At 36.4% G+C, this 17,109-nt stretch overlaps 2 protein-coding genes across 3 annotated transcripts; both read right to left on the bottom strand.

The window, feature by feature from the left end:
• Positions 1 to 8,639: 8,639 nt before the first annotated feature.
• On the bottom strand, positions 8,640 to 11,449 carry tmem18 (transmembrane protein 18). Its single transcript, XM_042502903.2, has 5 exons — positions 11,257 to 11,449; positions 10,967 to 11,084; positions 9,519 to 9,573; positions 9,295 to 9,388; positions 8,640 to 9,207 (listed from the first exon to the last, which is right to left on the bottom strand). The coding sequence occupies exons 1-5, from the start codon at positions 11,371 to 11,373 to the stop codon at positions 9,109 to 9,111; spliced, it is 483 nt and encodes a 160-aa protein (XP_042358837.1). The 5' UTR covers positions 11,374 to 11,449; the 3' UTR covers positions 8,640 to 9,108.
• A 966-nt stretch (positions 11,450 to 12,415) lies between these two features.
• LOC121955562 (required for drug-induced death protein 1-like) lies at positions 12,416 to 17,011 on the bottom strand. 2 transcript variants are annotated; one of them, XM_088089883.1, is made up of 3 exons: positions 16,264 to 17,011; positions 15,705 to 15,746; positions 12,416 to 13,754 (listed from the first exon to the last, which is right to left on the bottom strand). In XM_088089883.1, the coding sequence occupies exons 1-3, from the start codon at positions 16,555 to 16,557 to the stop codon at positions 13,617 to 13,619; spliced, it is 474 nt and encodes a 157-aa protein (XP_087946009.1). In that variant the 5' UTR covers positions 16,558 to 17,011; the 3' UTR covers positions 12,416 to 13,616. The 2 variants fall into 2 exon arrangements, with proteins under 2 accessions (XP_087946009.1, XP_042359512.1); XM_042503578.2 differs by lacking the exon at positions 15,705 to 15,746.
• Between the last annotated feature and the right edge of the window lie 98 nt (positions 17,012 to 17,109).

A 17,109-nucleotide genomic window follows, 5' to 3' on the forward strand; every position in this document is an offset into this window, starting at 1 on the left:
TGACGAGAGGAGTAGAGGAGATGTGAGATGTGAGCACCTGGTGGTGAGTTGGATCAGATGGCGGGAGAGGCTGCTGGACAGAGTGTAGTGAGGGTGAACTGGGAACGTCTGGCGGAGGGCCCCATATCTGAAGTCTGAAGTCTTCAACGCCCACCTCATCAAACCAAATTGTTGTTTTTTTCGTGAACATTGGAGATTTGTTAAGTGAGAGTTTGCAGTAGATATTAACAGCACCGTTTACATAATACTTTGAATTCTGATGCACAACCCCCCCCCTCAAAAAAAACCACAGGAATGGACTTCATTTCTGCAGCTCAAAGCATCTGAACATTTCTGATCATTGGTGCTATATTTTGGTGAAAGCTGCAAAGTAACACCTACAACTTAATTGTTAATATCCAATTTTAAATTTTAGCCAGTTGCCAAAAGCAGGACTATTAGTCCACAACTATTATTATTAGTTATTACTATTAGTCCAGCAACTTTGACCTAAGAAAAAGAAGAAACATTGCAAAAAAATTAAATCTAAATTAAATTTGAATTTAAATTTCAGAAGTTTTATTATGAAATCCATTTGAGTTCATCAGACTTACCAAAATATTATTGACAGATTCTTCTTAAGAGTTCTTCAATGTGTAATCGTTGTTGTCATTTAATAATGCTGAAAGCTGATGTCTTTAGTAGAAGCTCGGAAAGCAAACGATGATGTAAGAAGGTGATCATCATCAGTCTGAATGATTTCTGTAGTAATTGATACAAGTTGATCGATGACTCACTCAGAGTGAGTCACTGAGTTCAAGCTCTTTGCGACTTTTAGTCTGTAACCTGGAGACACTGTAATTGATTAAATACATTAATAAAAGTTAAAGTAATATAATTTGTATTTAATATATGTAATCGTGATTTTTTTTTTAATACCTGTCAGAAATAATTGTCAATCATACTGCTGTGATTTAATGTTAATCCTTATCAGACAGGTTCAGGCTTTATACATCACTATACAGAATATGTCTAATAAAATCAATCCATACAATTATGTATATCACAGTGACTCATTCATAAGCACACACTGAGTGACTCATCTATCACTCTGTATCAGTTACTCCAGTTTGTCCTCTCTCTCCTCTATTGTATTACAAAGCATGCTCCGTCACAGCGTGACTCAACCAGCAGGGAGAAGCTGCTACAGGACACGACCACCAGGTCAGTGTGTGCTGCCTTCACTTTTATTTCAAACCCCTTCCCCAAATAATATCTTAAATGATATTCTTAAAAGCAAACTCAAGAACTTCCTTTTTAGTCTGGCTTTTAATTGAACTATAACCACGATCTTTAAGAAGGTAAATATAAGTATCGGCTCAGGACTCGGTATCAGCAGATTAACATCAAATGACTTGAATCGGGATGGGAGAAAAAATCTCCGGGACATCCCTACCAAAGAGTCAGTGAACATTGTTTTCTACAATTTCAAAGTGTACTCAGAAACTGGAGGACACCCTGACAGGAGGAGGTCTGGCCGAACCAAAGCTTCGACAGAAACAGAGGGCAGGTTTCTGAGAATCAACTGCTTGCATGACAGGCAGTTCCAGTTGTTTAATTATCCAGTTATTTAGTTTCAGGGTACATTAAAATAGTAAATAGCTTAAATTTCAACTAAAACTAAAAAAAAAAAAAAGAGGTGTTGACCAGCAGTGTATCTAACATACTTAATTTTCAGTTTTGTAATTTAGTCCTCAAATTTAATTTAAATAACCGTTAAGAGTGAAACTTTTATTTTTTGTTGTTGTTGTTTTTGTTGTTAACACTGTATTCACATGCCAACTTGGTGTGGAAGAGAAAATAATACCCGCAATGCAAAATAAAATGGTTTCTAATATATCACCTCTATGTGCTCGATGTCGGAAACAACAAGGAAATTATTTCCATCTTTTCTGGTAATGCAGATACATCTCACAGTTTTGGAACTTCATGGCCAAAGAAGTCAGTATTATCTATAAAATTACAGTTAGGAAGGAACCAGACTTATTCTTGCTAAGTGTACCCACGGAAAGCATGTCACATCCTCTGAAATGCACATTGCTTGATAAACTGCTATTTTTAGCAAGGAAATGAGCTGTGCTGAAATGGATTAAGGACACTCCTATAGTCTCAATTTTAAATGTTTTTCCCACTTTAAAAATACTAACTTAAAGGAAATGTCCAAGATTGCACAGATTTGTGAAAGACTTTCTTGGATCATCTTCCTGCTGAAATGTATAATTATGAAAGAACAATGTTCTCTGCAATGAAACCACCTTGGACATTAAATGGTGATCATTTATTAAAATCTAAAGTCTCCTAAGATTGTTTTAAATAGGATACGACGTTGGAGCTTGATTTCACTGGATAATGTTAAATTGTGTTGTCTTTTATCGTTTGATTGAGTCTATTGTATGTCAACATGGTTTATGGTGATATTATGGAAAATAATAAAATGACCATTAAAAAAATAGTTTTGTAATGTTCTTTTCAAATCGCATTTAATAACGCTTTCACGGTGAAATGTGTTTCTTTAGCTGTTTGTTGTGAAAACTGTGAAATCCATGTAAGCCTGGTATGGAAGATGCTCCAAGTTAAGTTCTATGTTTTAGCTCTGCTGCTGTGCAGGAATCTATTTTCGCAGTACAAGATTTGTGGAAAAGTGGTCGAAACTGCTCTTACTAGCATAACATTGTAATAAACACAGTCCTGGACAAACATCTTTACCGGCAGATTATACAACTGCAGATGTTGAGAACCGCAGCAGCAGCCAATATAAACTGTAAAGAAACAGTGAGAAAGAACACTGTGACAGACAACAAAAACATCATTTGAGCTCATTTCCTGTCTGTGCTCAAGATATAAACTCAAAGTGCCCATGACTGTATGGGGCCTTCGCAACATCTGCTTATTCACATTCTCTCACATGCAGTAGAAAAAAGCATCTTAGGGTTTTAAAAAGGAAGCTGACAGAGAAGCTTCAGTTGCTGTGGTTTCATCACAGGGTGGATCGGTGGATCCACGCCAGACATTTGAGTTGTGATCTGGCTCACAGGTGAGGAGCTGAAATGATTCATTAAACTTCTATAATTTAGTTTATACAGTATTCTGTGAAATGAGTGATGCCTATTGCTGAAAAGAAATATTTGTATATACACTAGAGCTGGGCAAAAATTCAATTACATCATTTATCGAATCTTAAAATAACCATTTCATGACATAATCCTCATATTGAGAAAATCAATGACAACTACAGCAAGATCTGTTACAAAGCGCAATTTTAAATACTAGTATGATCCGATTTAAAAAGTGCACCACACCGCCTGAGTTTTGCAAGAGCAGTGTTAGACTCAGGACTTTAACTTTAAACCATGATTAATTCAGGCATAAAAGTTTATCCTTGTTGGTGCAATCCAGTGTTAGTCTGCAACCGATGCTTCAGGTGATGTTACATTAGGCAATTTATCGATTCTAAGCAAGTGTCTCTAAAGCCACAAAAAGTTATTTTAACATATGCAGAAGTCCTCCTATAGGCCTGTAAATGGACTTGGGTGTCTAAAATGACAAGAAAGGGATCAGTAATCAGGCTTCAAACTGATGCTCTGCTCCTAAACTTTGTTGGAACATAGAGAAGCAGCCCCCCAGTGACGCAAGCAATGGAGCCAATCAGAGTCTGGAGCACGTTTCAGGATACCACCGTCAACGTCACCAGTAAAATCAGTAATGTCAATAACATCACTGAGTCTGTGGGGGATTTAATTTAAAAAACAACAGACCCCAAACCAGAAACTAGGGATTTCCGGAACTATCCAGAAAGCTATAAAAACACACAGCAGCCAGCCTGGAAACAGGGACAATTATAAAACAGCAGCCTACAAATGTAAAACAAAAAAAAAAAAAAAAAAAAAAAAGAGGCAAACAAAGGACAGAATTGCAAAGTACATGCTGAAGGAGTTGGAGGGACCAACTTCACTGGAGTTATATTGACTCAGTCTCAGTTTGAGATAAACAGGAATAAAATCATGCAAATTATATCCATTTGACAGAGTATTAGAACTACCACCTTGTGGTTTTATGCCTCTGCCAACTAATCAAGTTGCAATTACAATTGACATCCACATCTCTCCAGACTCATTCGTATGACAGTGGACAATACATCCAAAATCAATGTGGCTGCAAAGAAGGTACAAATTCTAAAATATGGATGCTTCACACACCTTCAACCCGACAGCACAATCAGCACAGTTTCAAGATGGACACCCAAGATTAGTTTCACCAACAATCAACATCAAGAATGAGACGACAACCTTGACCTTTGTCCACAAAAATCCAATTATTCCATCTCAGAGTCCAAGTAGACGTTAATGCCAAATCTGAAGAGATTTTCTTAAGGAGCTTTTAAAATATTGCATTCATGAGAATAAGACAGATGAGGCCACAGTGACTTTTCACCATCAACCCCAAAATTCTCATTAGTTCATCCTTAGGTCCAAGTGGAAATTTGTGCCAAATTTAAGGAAATTCTCTCAAGGTCGTCCTAAAATATTGTGAGATTGCAATGGACAGATGGATGTTACATTGTTTCACTAAATATACACATAATTTAGCTTTAATGTAGAGCTACAACAATATTATGAATAGAAAACTACATATACTGTACAGTACAGTAAAAGGGAAAATCTAGATATTAAGGGTTAACTTTGTACCATGTTATTGTGCTATTATAATGAATCATATGATAATGAGCATAACTCCTACAGATCAAAGACTCCGAATATACATCTATAATTCTACATGCCTGAGTTCCCCATCTGTAAGGTTTTGACTTCACAACACCTGCGGGAACCATAGCCACAACTCACATGCCATAAAGTATTGATATGATTCATCCTCGATAAGCATGTCAGTTTCTGGGCAAGAGTCTCCAAATGTTTCTTACAGCGCTGTTAAAACATTCCTACTGCAATAAGAAGCCTGAGTCTATTGCACTCATTGGCAACATTATCAGTTAGGATTTACTGATGGGCTTTACTTGTTTTTCCATTTGTCATTTGACCTTTAAAGGTCCGCTGTTTAGAATTTAGGGGATATATTGGCAGAAATGGTATATAATATTCACTCATCGCCTGAGAATAGAAAGTGTTGTGTTTTCGTTGCATTAGAATGAGCCGTTTATATCTACAGACGGAGCAGATCTTCTGCCACAGAATCTACTGTGCTGTTTCGCAGTGGCCCAGAACAGACATAGCAAAGATTGGCTCTACATAGAGCAGTTCTCCATTTCAGCTCTGGTTCCTTACCAACACACTGTAAAATCTGACAAGTTGAATCTAGGAAATATATTACCCTGAAAAGGATAAACATAACCATTAATCTTAATTTATAACTCTAGCTTTATATCTAATTGTTAAGTTTACTTGAAATTTAGTTCTGTTTTACTTAATTTTGTAAAGTTGTTTCAACTCTAAAATGACAAGTTTAATTAAATCAATCTTTATAAGTTTTAGTGACTTCAGTAAACCATGTATACTGTGGTATATATCTGTATTCTGCTTGTTGCAAACTAGTCGATCAGGTTTGTTTTTTCCTAATTATGATCATAAAACAGAACTCTCAGATTTCCTACCTTCATCATTGGCAAAATCCTCTCTTTAATGATCAACCTATAACAGATTAATTTAGTTTACTCAAGTTGCTAACAACAAGGTAATTTCAACAACTTTCAACACTGCGATAAAAGGCAAACATAAATTAAGATTAATAGTTAGATTTACTTTTCTTTTTCAATTCATTTCCAAGATTATTTTAAGTGAGATAAACCTCTCAGATTTTACAGTGTCCCATTACTAATGCCACCACACTATGTCACAAATACACATTACCGGTCTTAAAGGAAAGGCTTGGCTGGTATCATTCATTTTTTTAAAAGAAAAGATCACCTTTAGAGCATTAAAATCTTAGACAGGAAATGTGGGACAGAGAGGAAATGGCATGCAGCAAAGGGCCGCAGGTCAGCATCAAACCCCAGGATGCCACAAAGGTGTCAGCCCACATCGGGCGCACACTCCACTGTTTGCATTGGTTTGCCTTACTTAGCACGGCGTGTCTTTCAATGCAACTATTACGCTCAGAACTCAAGAATTCATACGCTGAACAATAACTCAAGAAATAATTTGCTAATGACAAAGTTTCACACAAATGTCTAAAAGGTTGTTGCGATGCAGTGATGACATTTTTTATCCAAAAGGTCAAGGTCAACATCACTGTGACATCATAATGTTCTGCCAAAAAATATTTGTGGCCATTACTCAACTGAGCAGATAATATAGATATTCTGTGCTATCAGGTTGAGGATGTTTGTGAAGGATCCATGTTTAGGAATATGTAGCTTCTTTTCAGCAACATCCAGATTTCAAGTGTTGTCAACTGTCACGGCTACACGAGACAGACATGGATACAAACCTGTCTAGTTGGCGCAAGTACATAATTGTGAGGAGGAAATTCTGTTTCTTTTATCTTCAGTGTTTTCATCCACAGGACTGCAGCTGACCAGATGTTGTGCAACATACTTTTCTGCACGTCGAACTAGAGGAAAGCAGCCATATCTGAGACACATGAACTGGCTACTAAACCTTAATTTTCACACTAATCAGACCAGAAGAACGGCAGGCATAGTTCGGTAGAAAGAAAATAGTTCCTATATGAAACTGCTCATAACAAGGCCTGTGGGTTATCATGAATAACCAGGTCATGATTTCTGAAAAGAGACATTGCTGTTGAGATTTTTAAATATGCTTTTTGAGCACCACAAGCCAGGTGCAATCTGGTTCCATTATGCTCAACAGAAAGCAGACATCTCTACGGCTGATACCTCCAACGCTCGGCAACTCACACCAAATAAAATTGAGATTGATAAACCGCACTACAGGTAAGAGGAAAAATATGTATCTGTATCTATATGTAACCGTCCCTGTAATGTCTTTGGAGGTGATCTGTTTCTCTACCTGTCACAGAGGAGCCTCCTTCAAGAGAAATGGGGCCTTGACACATCTCCACACACACCTGCTCACCTCCCCACACACACACTTTTCTCACCATTTCTCTTCCACCCCGTCTTATCCGATAACTTCCCGACATGACAGCAATCCAATCACTCGTGTCCACACTTAATGGATCCTGACAGATGAATGCAGCGAAAAGCATACCAACATATATCAGCTGCATCTGGGTAAAGACATGAGGATGTGGTGAGATATCCTGTCAGCTCTCAGCAGAGATAAAAAAAGGTAAAAAATGGACTGTGAGTTGAGGAAAAAGTCTTGCAAAGAACAGCTCAAACAGACAGCAGGACGTGTTTCGTGTCAATTAATCCATACTGCCCTCTAGTGGTGCTACAACATCTCCTGACTTACTGAAACCATAAAGAGGTTCCAGGTATGACGTATTTTACTCCATTCACAAAAGTGACATCACGCAAAAAAAAGTGACTGGACTTGACTTTCTCTGACATACTGTGAAGCAGTTTTGATGTATATTCCCTATAGAAACTTTTGTGTTACTGAAAACATTCTCAAAATAAAATATTTGTTCCCTCTACACAAATAAATGACTGAATTATTGTCCTCGTTCATCTCTACATACTGCATATTTGGCTGATACAGGCCAAAATCATTGAATTGGATATCAGAGAAAAATCAGCCGATATGATCCATTAGCCTATCACCTGAATGCTGAACTAAACTTGGTATAGGCATGAAAAAGTAGTCTTGAGTTATCCCTTGTATAATCCTGACTAGTAGATCCAAGTCATTTGGCAAATTTAAAACAAAGATAAAAAAAAATCATAAATTAAGTCAATGACTAATTCATAATACCTCCTCGGTGACAATGAGTGCTGCTACTGTAACAAAACCTGCAGCGAAATGTCATGCAGACGTGGGGCAGAAACTCACACCTACTATTATTTGTCTACTATTATTTGTTGTTGGGTTTTTGTTGTTTTTCTTTTGCTTGTCTGGTTGTTTTGTTTGTTTTCTTGATTCTTGGGATTTTTGGTTGTTTGAAAAGTAGGCTAACTACTGCTCATTTTGACAAATAAAGAGTACTTTTAAAAAAAATGAAATTATTGACGTCTGAATTCCAGTAATCTGTTCCAGTTAAATGTTGTGCATGCCGAACTACCATCATGACTAACCGGGAGACATGAATAGAACACAGCGCTTTTTTTACATTATCAGTTAAACCTGTGTTTTCCTTGTATGACGAATGAAAAGGTTTGCAGTGAAAAAGGTCTACTGTTTTGCACAAAGAAGTTAGTCCAGTATAATGAACAGCTAGCCCTCTCATGTGGAGGACTGTGCGTCCTCGCAAGACCTGACAGGTCACAAGATGCCCCCCAAAGCCAGTTAAGCTAGCATAATACTATTTTTTTTTTTATGCGAGTCCAGCCCACAGTAGCCTGTTGAGGGTTAGTTGAATAAAGTGAACAGCTTGTAGTTTTCCTCTCAGATTCAAGCAAGGCTTAAAATCATCAGAACTTCTGTCGATGTGTCCTCTTTTATCCTCACACCTAAACAAGCCGGACTGATAAATGGCACTGCAGGCAAGAGAGAAAATATGCATTTTTGACTTTGGGGTGAACTGTACCTTTTACTCATTGTCATTCTTCTTACACAAATAAAGATGACAGCATGATAACACCTTATGGTACATGAGTTCTTGCCCTCTTCATGAGCCATATATAAATGTCCTCCTACTGTCATCTTAAATCAAACCAAAGTTGAAACATTCTCTGGCCTTGAAATCAGTCGCATAAGAGTCGTTCAAAAGCACTTTTTCTTTCTTCTTGCATTTTCAAAACACTTTAAAACAACATTAAATACAAATAATTGTCCTTTGGTCCTTGTATATCTGTTTCTGATATACCCTTGTATAGCAGAAACAGCCAGTCCTGCCCAGCATCAACAAATAATCCGTTTAATGGTCACAAGAAGAAATCTTCCATCCTCCTCCAAATTTCAGGATTAGTATAGCAGAGTCTTAAATCCTCCCATTGAGCTCGTTTTTTTTTTTTGGGCATAAGGAAAAGAATCAGTCATTCTTCTCTCTCTGCTCTCTGCGGGCTTTTCGCTTGAGCTGGAGCATCTTCAGCTCAGTCATGGTAGAAAAGGTCCTGTATACCCACACCATCTGTCAACGTACACCGCAAACATTCAGGGATGTGTCAACAGATTTTTATTTAAAGTGACGCGGATGAGGACGAACAGTAAAGCTTACCACAATGATGACCGTATTCAGCAGAAGAGGAATCGAGTAGACCAAAGATATGAACATACCCTTGGAGTCAAAGTACTGGAAATCAGAAAAGGACCTGCGGGTGGAAAAAAAAAAAGAGTACAATGCACAGTTAAATATATAGTAACAATGTTTTTGAGCCTCTACACACATTATTTCACACACCAAAGTAAAATTAATAAAATACTGTTGACTGGTGGTCTTACCTCCAGTTCATGGCAGCGAGCTCATTAAGATATTCAGCACTGTATACCAGACCAACTGTGGAGAGACATAATGTCAGCCCGCAAAGCACAGACTGATTAAATGATTCACTAACACTTTTAACTGGTTCTGAGATATCTAAACATCTTATCCAGTTTTTAAGTTAACACACACAACAATAAGTAATTGTCCCTTGACTTTTTTATATAATAGTATGAAACTGAACTGATTTTAAGAAGGGTAATTAGGAAATGCAGAGGCAGTAACAGACTACAGGTAGGTAAGAACAGGGTGCAAATGAGAGGAAAAATACATACAAATACTGTTAAAATTAAATAAATCAAAGTTTGATAGCAATATACAGTATTTTTTAGAATACAATGATGTTCCTGGTGTTCCAGATAAAACAAGATATTACCCAGATTATACAGAAAGATGCTTTTTAGACTGCTTATTATTAACCTGTAACATCACTCATCTTTTCATGCCCTTTTGACAGTATATTTACTTTTGTATATATGTATATGTCAAGCCTTAATATTACCAATTTTCAATTACTCTTGTCTTGATAAATATTCAATAAACACGCCTGTATGTTTTATGTGCAATCAGGATGAGAAAAATACAGGTATGTCTGAAACTACAGAGGAGTAGTTATGGTGTACACAGGAAACTGTATTGACTATAATGTCAGTCCTAAACTTTTTTTTTTTAGGATATTTTGTACAAACATGCAGTATAATCCACACTGAGGTCACCTGATAAAGTTTATCACAGCTCCCTACATTTTGTTAAAGAAAATGGTTTTAAAACTCACCCCTTTTAAGGCAGTCCTTGAGAAGTCACCCTTCAAACTCCTTTCTCTATTAAAAATCTAATCAATTCTCATCACACAGGCTCATGTGATTTTTTTTTATCCCATGAAACTCTTGGTGAATTAGCTTTAATTTATTTTTTACACCAAACAAACGAATCAACTTTCAAGAGGTACTGAAATAAGACAGGCGTGAGTAGATAACTTTAAGTATATGCTTTAATTTTTAATAAAAAGATAAAATTGTTTCATAGTTTTCTTTTTCTTGTTGTTGTATTTGCTAATTTTAAGTTTTTATTATAACCTTTTCATCTGTTAAGTGTTTTTATTGCTTTTTGGAATTCTTAATATACATTGCTGCTTGTCATTTGTTTTTATGGCTTTTTCAGTATCATGCATTATATATTCTTCTAGCTCACTGAAAGTGAATTCAGGGTAAAAACATCTTAAAACTCAATCATTTTTCCAAAAACAATGAACAATGATTAGATGATGAATAAGTGGGAAGTTAGTAGTTCATTTAATGCAACTTGTGTGTTTGCATCTGTGTACATGTATGTAAGCATTTTATCACTCGCTATCAGTCAACAGTATTCATTAAGGCTAACAAATACAGGTATTTTTAAATTCACTCACCCATGAGCAGGAAGTGACATATCTGAGCTCTGTAATACTTGCATGTCACCACAGTCAGAAGCAAACACACGACGTGAAACACCAACAGCCCGATAATCCACGGTTCAGACCACTGTACCTACAAAACAGACAAAAAGAAGACGGTGAGCAGCTTTATTTCGGTTAAAGAAAGCTGCTTAAGGCGGTTAGCGACGGTTAGTTATAGCTAACCGAGCAGTTAGCCGTGGTGGCTAACTCACAGCTAGCTAGCCCCTCGAGACGCTCGAGACAGGGAATAAAATGTAACTTACAGACATGAGAAACGTCCATATCGATGTAATTCTTAAATTGCTGAACCCGTCGATGGGGATGGAGCTGATATTATCTGCTTTTTGGTCCGTCATCTTAAAAAACACACTGCTTAGCATAAGTTCATGTAAACAAGTAAGGACTGCGGAAGTAGCGCGTGTTGCGATCGAATTACGTCACAGAGATGACGTTTACTTCCTCTTGATGAATTTTGGCAACTAATTTACCGCCACCAACTGATGTGGAGCCGCAGTGAGGACTACATTTATTATTAACAAAAAATATATAGGGTAAAAAAATAAAATAAAAAATACAAATACTACAGCTACAACTACTACTACTAATGATAATAATAACAAAAATAATAAAGAACACAAAACCATCATTTTGTTTCAATTAAAGTGATAAATACATAAAGACATCAGTAATTTGAATTCAATAAACATAATCTTTATTATTCTGAAAAGGTCCATTCTACTCTATTCTCTACTCTATTCTTATTTGTGGCAAGGTATTTCTACACTGCAGTATTTTACTTAAATAAAAGATCTCATACTTCTTCCATCACTGGTACTCAAGCCTCCTTCCAGTTTTGTGCCAACTTTCTCTTCTCCCATACTATGTAATTATACAGTTCAAGTGAGATGTCTCACTAGGATGATGTATTGTAACATACAGTAATACATTTGGGCTTTTAAAAACATTGTTTTCCCAAGACTCTGACATCTTTGTAAATGGAATACAAAATACTTTTTAATATCTTTATTTTTTTAAAAAAAAAAAAAATATTTCCTCACACTGTTATTACAGTTTCTCCCCCTCTTCACTCCTTACTAATGTTATCTGAGTTATGAACTTTAACATGTTTGTGCCGGCATTTCAGCTTTTTTCATCTGTTATTTCACCATTTACAATGACTGGATATTCACAGTTCTATCCTATTAATTCATTCCCCATGTCTGATTAATATCGCTCTTTTCTCACTGGATTACAAAAATTCGAACATACATTATTTTTAGTGTATTTTATGGTTTTCTTAGCTTGTACGCTTTTATACGCTGTTTGATTCTGAAAATTATGAGCTATTTTTTAAATACTTAAAAGACAATATTGCTTTTGCATTCCTTTGTCCACCAATGACAAATGACAAAGTTTGCTGCACACTTTGTCAGCATTTTATTACATGCCTATTTACACATATCATAACCTTCAAAACCCTTTAAACATAGCACACATACAGAAACAATGATGTTTGGAACAACCTTCAAAAGTCACACCATTACGTTCCAGTCTGAGAATCCTCTTTAACTTGTTATTCAACCAAAGCTCTCTAATCATCGCCATCTTCAGTCATCAGAGGTCTGTTGTCCATCTGTTCACGAGAGTTTAAAAATATTCTTGAGTTCAGTGGTCCTCTCTGAGAGGAGGTGGCCTGGTTTCCACCCACTGTGCCTGTCTACATCCTTTCAGCCTAATTTTGTCATTCTTCACTAATGATCACTTCCCTATGAAGTCTTTCCGTCCTTTAAAGTGAAATTGGTATTTTTTAAGCTGGATCCCATTTCCCATGTTTTTGTGCCTTAGTGACTAATGGGGATTTTTTAAATTGGTTCACTATTAAGTGAAAGAGTTGCAGCTGGAAGCTGCAAAACAGGCTGCAATGTAACCATGTCCATCAAAAGAGCTTGTTTTTGACACTGACAGGCTTAGATTGTTATTTTAAGTGCCTGACAACATTATAGAAAGGATCCGCACAGAGATATACCTTTTTATTAAGAGTAAGATCCCTCTGCTGCGCATTGGCCGGTTCAGGCTATTAAAAACTGATAATGGACACCTCGCCTGGCATTATAACTTACTTGTCCCACAAACACCAGCTTGATAATTATATTCTCTACGTGAAAAAAAGTATGTGTCTTTTTAGGAGTTAATATGTGCACAAGTAACAATAATTTAGGCTTAAGATGTACATAAAGAAAGCACTGGGTCTCTCTGCAAAGCGCAATTTTACATACTCTATATCTAATTTTATGATCTAAACTGTCTTCTGCAAATCTGGTTAAAAAGTGGTCTTTATGATTAACAAGATATTAGGATTAATAAGATCAACATGTCACAGTAGGAGAAGCTGGTGTAAATGATGAAACGAATGACAGTGGGGACAGCTGATCAATAATCATTAATGTAATAAGTAACAAACATCTGCTGTAAAAAGAAAAAAAGCCTATTTTACAAGGGCATAACGTCAACATTTAGCCATCTACATCACAATTAGAATATTTCTGATTACAACTCAAATATAAAAATGTAATTTCAAATACACAAACATATTAAAGTCTTTGGCCCGTGCACGTGGCTCGGCTCAGGTCGTGTTTCTGCCTGGGTGAAAGTCGGGTACAAAGGCAGCAGCCACCGTGATCGGAGTTGAGTAGCCTTGGGCAAAATTGTACAGACCGAGCATCAGACACTTCCAGGTGGAGCGCAGTGCCTTGCCAACATTCTGGAAGACAAACATACATTCATCGATTCATCAGTGATTCTGTAAATGTTAACCATAATCTACATTTTGAGTATTCTGCTCTGTCACGACACAAAACATGGAAGCCGGCAGAATGTAAACCCTGATATGGTGATTTGAGGCAAGTGATTGTCCTTAATAGAATTAAGTCATCGATCAAAACTAATTTGAGTGAAACTGACTTGATGCTAATAAGGCTGGAACAGTTCAAAACACTAAAATCCAAATTAATTGTATTTAAAGCCTGCAGTAAAATCACTGTATGTCATTACTGTACTTCCAAAATATCCCAGAAATGGAGAAAAAAAGCACACAAATATATGAATTTTTCATCAAATATATGATGGAATAATATTAAATAAATGTCAACTCACCTCTATAGTTTAGCATCAGCTATTAAATAAAGTTACACTGCAGTTCATGAAATGAGGAAAAGAGAGAAAGACTGCAAATGTGGTGCTTTTAGAACAAAAGCACCACAGGGGGAGAGGTTCTGTCCGTTTTTAACCCTAAAATGTAAACAAGAAGCCCCGTGAACACTATTGTCTCCTGAACTCTTTGAACAGGAAAGGCCTGAGCGGCTGAAGCGGACACAGGAAGTTAGATGTTTTCGAAAAACAGAGCAAAAACAATCCTATTTCCTCAACTCAGGAGGTAAAAATGACCCAACTTACTACTTGGAGCTTATTATCTGAATTTCAAAAAGATTATGAGTCAACAACCTAACTAATAAAAATAAAATACAGTTAATACAGTTACTTAGTACACGCCATTCAGTTTTATTTTTAACCTATCACTCATTTTATGATATGTTTGCCTAACATTCAGTGGCATGTTTTCACAGATTTATGTGGGTCACTGATAGGAGTGTTATGGCTCGGTATGATGAGAATACAGGTCACTGATCAGAATCCTTATAAATAAAACATGAATTAATTTAAACTGTAAAAAGATTCTGCAGGATTAGTAAAAGCAATCACAGCAACTTAACCTGAAATTTGCACCTGCTATAATTTCAATACTTTAAGTCAACTGATTTGTGGGGAGTCATTATCATACTGGATTCATTTTTTAAACAATCAGCAATGTATTAGGATAATTTGAATGAGTCGGATTGATTGATGCCATATTGATTTCGCATTTGAACTTACCCAAATGGCAACTACAGAAAAAGACATAAGATGGATCAGTTCAAATAATTTCATTCAAGACAAACAACTTAAGACCTGCTGACCATTTTATTGTTCACAAGAAAAAACCCATTAAAATCAGGATTTTTTTTTTTTTACTTTGAATGTAAATTAGGTGCCATAAAAACAAATAAAAAAAGAGCTTATTAACTGAAAAATAGTTTGAGGGGTGGATCTTTGGTTATTTTGCAATAGTGTCCCACAGGCAAAGCAAATCATATAACCCTTCTGCAAAAGTTCATATTAACTGAACATGAGCGAAATATTAAAAAGTACTTTGTATATTTTAGCAACTACATCCCACCTGTATATCACAATATAAAAATGACTGATTATTACACCACTCATTTATGATTTGTTTTCCTGACATTTTCCAAACAAGGCGGATAAGAGTCTGTTAATGTTCAATATAAATATGTGCCTGGTCACTGATAATCTCGTATTAATGTTCTTTGAGGTCAGTCAACCACCCATTTCTTTAATCAGTTAAGAGTACAGGTTATAAAACAATCTGTGCAGTAAATAATACACTGGTGTTATCTCTGCAGTTTGTACTGTATTTGTCTATACTCAAAATAAATGATTGCAAGGACATGTATGTGGTCCAGTGCAGGGGTGGTTTTTGTTTGGAAATGAAGCCCAGCCAGACAATGTATAATTGTAAATTTAATATGTACATCACTGGACAGTCAACATGGATTATTTTTTTTAGCAAATATTAATTGAATGTGGCTTTTCATACCTTTGGTTGGATCAGAGATGCAATAATATCAGATGGCAGAAGCTAAAAGTTGAGCAGAGGTTAAAAGATCAGTTCCTGCAGAAGTGGCTATCATGTGACTTTCATTGTGAAACGAGGATTTTAAATTTGAGTAGTGTCTGGGCTGATGACCTTTGAGTAGTTTTTGAGCTCTTAAGCTGTACACACGTCAGATGTACCATTTTTTTTTACAAGTTATTACCTCAATAATCACCAGCTAATGAGGATGATTATGCTGTGACAACATAGAATACAAAGTAGCAAAAACAGCACATACACTGTGAAAATTATTATTTCTTAAGATAATTCAAGGTATGAGGGTGAAAATGGATTAATTTCTACCAGTTATGTAGTTTTTTTTTAAACAATTAATCTATTAAAACAATTTGAGGCTGAGCATTTATGTCTTGTTGAAGACAATTTTGGTTCACATTTTAAGTAAAAGCAATGGTGAAACTATCATAATACCATCAGAATACACATTTCATGCAGCTTGCATTGCATATTAACATGTCAAGAAAATCTAAAAAAAAACACCAACCTTCTTTACTTTTTTGTACTTTTCTTTCTTCCTTTTCTTCTTCTCTTCTTTTGCCTTGACTCGCTCCTCCTCATCCACCAGCGGCTCATACTTCTCTGGCAGAAATGCAAAATGAACTTCTCTGTGGCTTCTCTCATTTTGTCTGCAGTAGTCGCCCGCTGGCTGGCTGTCACTGTGGCCGCAGTGATCGGCACAGTCCACATGTCGCTGATACTTTGCTGCTCGTACATTCAGAGTCTCACCTGGTTCGGAATTTCTGTCAAAAAATCTTGATGGAAGAGATTTTGGCTTCATGTTGTCCGCTTAAAGCCCACAGCTCTCTCAGGGATGTAATACCAAGAAGTACCACTTTCCTCAGGAGGTCTAGTGTGGTGTCAACAGATGTTATGTGCATGAGTGGAAGTGCATTCCAGTGGACCGCCTTGTGTGCAGGATTTGGCTCAGAGCCCTTAAAGGTGCAAATCCTCCCCCCCCTAACAAAACCCACTTTGACAGGGTTTCAAGCTGAATGCTTCAGATCCAAATCAAAATGACAATTTATGCAGTGAATAATGAGCTGAGGGAAACAGCAAGATGTAGGCGCTTAAGGGACTGTTCTCAATTTATGAGAGTGGAGAGGGTGGTGCGTGATGGGGAAAGTGCTAAAAATCATTTTTAAGCACTGGGGAGGGAATTATGTTTTGTATTTTGGCTTACGGGAGGGGCATTCAACTTTATGTACTAAATAAATCCGATAAACCGTCTTGGGGGAGTTTGTAAAGGTTGGCAAAATACACGAAAAACGCACAAAATTCCAAATGGTGGACTATGAAACCTGACAGTGTCCTGGCTTAAATATTCTTTCAT

The sequence above is a fragment of the Plectropomus leopardus genome, chromosome 16 (genome assembly GCF_026936395.1).
Source record: "Plectropomus leopardus strain MGB_pleo_1.0 chromosome 16, ASM2693639v1, whole genome shotgun sequence".
Lineage (NCBI taxonomy): Eukaryota > Metazoa > Chordata > Actinopteri > Perciformes > Serranidae > Plectropomus > Plectropomus leopardus.